At 52.2% G+C, this 6,154-nt stretch overlaps 1 protein-coding gene across 1 annotated transcript in view; it reads right to left on the bottom strand.

Moving 5' to 3' along the window:
- Positions 1-235: 235 nt before the first annotated feature.
- The window catches only part of LOC107080896 (pleckstrin homology domain-containing family G member 3-like), a gene marked incomplete at its 5' end in the record, with an annotated part of 14,177 nt that continues 8,258 nt past the window's right edge, over positions 236-6,154 (bottom strand). The window contains 5 exons of the mRNA XM_015369108.1: positions 236-1,063; positions 1,816-3,187; positions 3,460-3,549; positions 5,142-5,354; positions 5,486-5,496. Coding sequence (XP_015224594.1) covers positions 237-1,063; positions 1,816-3,187; positions 3,460-3,549; positions 5,142-5,354; positions 5,486-5,496 — 2,513 coding nt within the window. The remainder of the gene's footprint in view (positions 1,064-1,815; positions 3,188-3,459; positions 3,550-5,141; positions 5,355-5,485; positions 5,497-6,154) is intronic.

Genomic DNA, 6,154 nt, shown 5'->3' with positions numbered 1-6,154 from the left:
AATGCGTCCTTTGACGGTGTAATGATGGGAACCGTTCCCTTCTGTGGTAAATGTTGGTGGTTCCCTCCTGGTTCTGTCGGGTTTTTTAGGAGAACCAGAAGGAGGCTCAGGTCCGAACAGCAGCCCTCATCGACCCGCAGCGGCGCAGCGGCATTGTTTGGTTTGTCGGGTTGGCATCTTCTGTGGGTTTGTGGACCTCAGTCTAAAGTCAGACCTTCTCAGAATCTTCCGGTTCTTTAGCTCTGGCTCTGAAAACGTTCCCTCAGGTTTTTCACCATGTTCCTCTGTCCAAGGTCTGATCTGGTCTTCTGGGACTCATCCAGGTCCAGTGATGCTGCGGTGGTCTTGGTGGACTCATGAGGACTCCTCTTGGTGTCGCCCCTTTGCTTGTACTCGTCAGACTCCTGGTAGGCGCGGCAGCGGTCGAGGACGGCCATGATGGAGATCTTCTCCCTGCTGGTGGGCGAGCGTATCTGGACGTATCTGCCGTCATCCTCCCCTTCGGATTCAGAGGCTGTTTTTCCAGCTTCTGGAAGCTTCTCCATGATGATGATCTTGTGCTCCGGGTCGTCGGTGAGCGGCCTCTCGGCTGCGATGTAGTAACCCTCCTCCATGTCCGGGCTGGCCTGTCTCTGAAGCCTCTGCAGCTCCCCCGTCTGGTGCAAATTCAGCCGAGGATCCAGAGAATTGGCTCTCTGGAGCCGATTGGGGCGCTCCTCCTGGCTGCCTGGAGGCCTACGTGAGGACCATCCACTGGGATCGGAGTGGAGATGACTGGAGGAGCCGCTGGAATGCCTCCTGAGACCCCCGTCCAGCATGTTCTCCGTGACGGTGGAGCTGCGACTCATCGGATTCTTCAGTGACCGGCCACCGTTGGAGTATCTGGAGCGAAGCTCCCGAACATCTGGCCAGCTGAAGCCCTCGGTGGGGGCAGGGGGGCTGAGGGGGCTGCGGGAGGAGGGCCGACCTGGAGACACGGCCCCTGGGGACGGGTCCACTGGGCTCAGAGGCAGGCCGGCGGACTGGCTTTTAGAAACCGGCGGCAGAGTCAGGTTGGGTTTACCTGCAGAAAACAGAGAGTCCATCAGGAGGAACCGAAGGTTAACTTTTATATTCTAGCATCTTTGAAAGAAAAACACCTGGAAGAGAGAAACAGTTTGGTTTCCTTCAAACAGGCTAAAGAAGAAAACATCCAGGTTAACGTAGTGAGAGATTGTTATTAGAGTTTAAGGCCTGAGAGGAAATATTTCAGCTTCAAATCACTGAATCTGCTCTAAAATCTATTTCTGTTCAGATCAGCCGGGTCTGATATGTGAGATTCTGGGTATTTGCCTCAGTGCTGCCCTCTAAGGGTAGAACAGTGGCCACTGCAGTCCATTTTCCCTTTGGACCAAATTATTGTGTGTGTCCATCATTAGGACCATCATCAGATGCCTCCTGTCCTCCATGGCGCCACCTTCAGGTAACTCTGGGTCAGCACCGTGCAGCTAGACGTTCATTCTGATAAGACACCAAACGTCTTCCTAGACCTGCACCTTCTAGAGAGGGAACACATTTATCTGTGGCATTGCTACTAGCATCATACTCCTGCTTCCCGCAGGCTAAGCTAAGCTAGGCTAAGCTAAGCTAGCTGCAGTGTTCTCCTTTAGGTCTCTGGCCCCGCCTGCTGGGCTGTCCTTGTACCTACATGGACTGAGTTGGACTCTAAAGGCCACGGTTGGAGTTGTGGCACCTGGATGATGGGGGGGCTAAGCTGTGCCTCCCGTCTATTCTAATAAAGGAATATCTTAAACCGTGGTGACAGCAGGGGCTTACCTGAACTCTCCTTCTCCTCAAACACACAGGCCAGACTCTTCTTGTTGCAAAGACCGGCCTTACCTCCCTGCCGACCCACAGGACTGGCAGATCTGATCCGCTGGCTGTACCGACGCGCCAGAAGACGGACTTTACTCTCTGCCCTGTCCAGCTCGTCCATTTGGTCCGAATCCTCTGCCAGTTCTTTCCCAGTAGCCTCTGCTCTCAGCTGCACCACCCGAGGAGCTGTGGCTCTGAGGGTCACAGTTTCTTCTCCAAAATACCTCAGGGTCCGACTGTTGGTCCTTGGGGGACTAGTGGAGTCCTCGACGCCGCTCAGAGCAGACACTCCCCACTCCGGGTCACAGCTCCTGCTGATGCTAGCGGGTCTGGAGGGTTTTTCTATGTCCCTGGACCGGTTAGACTCCCGGTCTTCGATTTGAGACCTGGATATCTGTCCCTCCTTTGCCTGCAAGATCTTAATCATTTCAGAAGAAGATCTTAACTCTTCTCCTGGCAGATTGTCATCACTGCGTCTGGGATGTTCTTCAAACTTCTCTCTGAACGGATCAGACTTCTCAGGCTGACCAGAAACCATGTGGTCTGTGGTCTCTGTATTTGTGGCGGGTCCAGGACCTGTGGGGACGTGGTCCGGACCCTGAGGATGGACTGAGGCAGAGCTGGACTGGATGGCTTCATCTCGCGGTATGCTGTTAAAGCGGCTGACGGAGCTGCGGACCAACCCTGAGGGGATGTATGTCAGACTCTCCCTGCGCCGCAGGCTAAACGCCGCGTCCTGGTTCCCAGCGTTCTCATAGTAATTTTTGATTTTGCCAATCAGCAGCAGGTCCTGCTTGGACAGGGTGGAATCCCGTCTTCGCCGAATGCTTCGGTCTTGATCCAAGATACCGTCATCTCGGGGGGACACCAGACTCAAGTCTGTTCCACCCAGAGGTTCCAGAGGATCATACAAGTCGCTGTTGAGCCGGAACGATCTGTTGGCCGACTCGGACCTGAGGCTGAGCATGCTGCCAGATCTGCTGGGTAACCGAGGAGACGGACATCCTACAGACCAGCCATCATCCTGGGCCAGGCTGCCTCTCCTGATGCTGCTGGAGCAGTGCTGAGCGATGGCGCTGGCCTTGTCCAGAACCGAGGATGGTAGAATACTGGGAGAAGTGGACTCTTCTCCCACTTCACCCTCATCTTCCTCAGAAGATTCACCACTGCTCAGAGTCTTGGCGTCAGAAGAGGAGGGCAGGTCAATGTGTTCTGGATCTTCATCAGCGTTTGGATGTTCAGACATCTGAGGGACCTCAGGGACAACGGAAAGATCAGAGGACTGTTCTGCTTCTTTCAAGAGCTTCTCTTCAGGCAACGTATCTGTTGGCGGCTGTAAAGGAGAAGATATGAGTCAAAACATTTGAACTAACAGCTGAAGACCAGAAGAGGATCGTTTCCTGAAGCTGGTACCGAACCGTACATCAGTGGTACCAAAATGTTTAGCAGACCCACTAAGCTTCTGCCATATGAACAAACCCTCACAGATCAGTGATCGAGTCTCTCAGAGGATGGTTGGGTCACTGACCTGTTAAGGTTCCAAGTCTCCTTTTTCCTCATCTGCTAAAAAACTAAAGAAATCAGTTGATCAGGCTTTACTGGTACCTGCTCAGGTGCTGGTTCTGCTCTGTTCTGTTCGTCTGCAGAGTACTGTCCGTTTTCTGTGCTGGAGATGAAGCCTCCTCTCTCTGCCACCTTCAGAGAACAGAAACATCACCGGGTCAGATGTTGGATCAGCTAAATGCTCTCTAAATGTTCAAAATACATCAGCTTATTAAATGATTTTAATTCAAAGTCAAATAAACATGTAGTTTAGTTACTTAAAGGCGATTTAGTTTAATTTACAGCAGCTGACCTTTTGTTTGATCAACACTCAAAATGATTAGTTGGAGGCATGAAAACTTTCTCTGAAATCAAAGGGTTGATTAGAAAGCTTTGGGAAGCACTGCTCTGCTGCATGAAGTGGCTCTTTATGACGGACAGAAAGCAGCATCTCAGCTTTGCACACAGCATCAAACATAAAGAGAAAAAGCAAGGAGAAAGGAGCAGCAAACCTTTAGACGTTTATCTAAGAAGGTCCAAAGCTGGGGAAGCTGAGTTTTATGGTGTGGCTCTGGGCGTCCAGTTAGTCTACCACCAAGACTGGAAGCTATAATCAACTTGGCTTCATGTATTCAGTCCTAATAAGAATGTCCCCATTCCTGGTCTGTTCACCGTGGATCTGGACACTGATCGGCTCCATGGGTCGGTCTCTAGAGATGACCTTCTTCATCTAAGGGACCAGTTTGTAGGAAAACTCCAAACTCCAGTGTAACCAGCACAGACAACCGCTAACGTTTCCATAACAACCCCAGCTCTTCTAACATCTGACCAGCAGCTCCTTCAAGAGGAAGATGCATTTCTAGTTGATCTATTTCTGAACTGCCAAATGGGAAAGTCCGGATCCACTGGGGAACTAAAATCTGGAGGCTGTGAGAAGCAGGTCTAGATCTAAAATTTCTGCAGAACAAGTCCAGGTCCTGGGAAATCTAGAACATTACGGAGCCGGACCAAGGGCAGTCAGAGAGGAAAGTCCAACCAGGTTCTAGTGTTTGATAGAAGAGCTCAAGCTTTAAAACTGGGAGGGACTAGTCCAAGGTGGGGTCTGTCTGTATCCTAAGGCCAGGTCTCTAAAATGAGAGACGAGTCACAGACCCAGGTCTGACTCCTTTAATGGACGTTCCGAGTCTCGGACTGTCTGCCGAAGGCCCGCTAAGCAGTACCTGCTAGTCCAGGTGAGACCGCTTCCTGTCCCAGAACACATTTCTTCTCTACCTACAGCCATACAGGGGACACTTTCAGGTCAACAGAGGAAGCTAGCCGGACTTCCAGTCTTGGTTTGTAAACAAACACCGTGGTGGTTCTACTCATGGACATGAAGGTCAGATCTGAGATCCGGCATGGAAACGTTTTCAGGTCCTTCTGTAGAGAAACCTGTGATTCATCCTCAGCCGGGATCTGATCTGCCTTCAGGTCCGTGAACAGAAGTGCTGGTTTGCCCACGTTGCTACAGGGAGACTCTCCCTGCTTCGGAGCGCTAGCTTCCTGAGGTTAGCATCACATCTGAACATGCAGCGGTTATGGCGCCGGCCCATTTAGAGCACTATAGAGCAGGGAATGCGGAGCTGGGGGCAATGAGGACAGGCCGTCAGCGAAAGCCTCACCGTCCCCGCAGAGGAAAGGAAGGCCTGGACAGTGTAGTGCCAGCAGGAGATGGCATCCAGCACGGAGCTGGCAAAGTCCTCTACCTGCTTGTCCTCTAGGAGGAACTCATCCAGCTGCCTCGTCTCCTCCTCCACCTCTTCTTTGCTGCACCCCAGCCTCTCTGCTGAGCTCCCCATGCTGGGGAAACCCTCCTCCTGGAGAAGACTGCCACAATCCAACTCACCCAGGTCGCTGCTGCTGATGCCGCCTTCCAGCGAGAGCCTGTCATCCGGCAAGGCGTCCTCGCTGTTGGCGTGCTGCAGGATGTTACACACTGCTCATCCTGCTTCTCTCTACCTCAAACTTGCTACACATCTTTCCATAGTGACTCAAACACGGAAAAGTGTCTCCACAGAGACAAGGAAAAGCTGAGGGATCAGTTTCTTACCTGCAGAGGTGCTGAGACGTCGTAAGGGGAGGCAGCAGCAGCAGAGGAGACGTTTGGTTGGAAAGTAAAAACAAAACAGTCAGACATTAGACTCAGACAGTAGAGTAAGACGCTAGTCAGTTGCTAGAACTATATGCTAGAACCAAAAGCTAGAGTCAGACACTAGCGTCAAATGCCAGGGCCAGACATCAGAACAAGACGATAGAGCGAGATGATAGAGCCAGACGTCAGAGCCAGACGACAGAGCCGGACGATAGAGCCGGACGATAGAGCCAGACGATAGAGTCAGACGATAGAGTCGGACGATAGAGCCGGACGATAGAGCCGGACGATAGAGCCGGACGATAGAGTCGGACGACAGAGCCAGACGACAGAGTCAGACGACAGAGTCAGACGACAGAGCCAGACGACAGAGTCAGACGATAGAGTCAGACGACAGAGCCAGACGATAGAGTCAGACGACAGAGCCAGACGACAGAGCCAGACGATAGAGCCGGACGATAGAGCCAGACGACAGAGTCAGAAGTCAGAGTCAGACGATAGAGCCAGACGATAGAGTCAGACGATAGAGTCAGATGACAGAGCGAGATGACAGAGCGAGACGATAGAGTCAGACGATAGAGCCAGACGATAGAGCCAGACGATAGAGCCAGACGATAGAGCCAGACG

The sequence above is a fragment of the Cyprinodon variegatus genome, unplaced genomic scaffold, assembly GCF_000732505.1.
Source record: "Cyprinodon variegatus isolate N-32 unplaced genomic scaffold, C_variegatus-1.0 Scaffold2472, whole genome shotgun sequence".
Lineage (NCBI taxonomy): Eukaryota > Metazoa > Chordata > Actinopteri > Cyprinodontiformes > Cyprinodontidae > Cyprinodon > Cyprinodon variegatus.
Note: the sequence above shows the minus strand (reverse complement) of the source record. Positions and strands in the feature narration are given on the sequence as shown.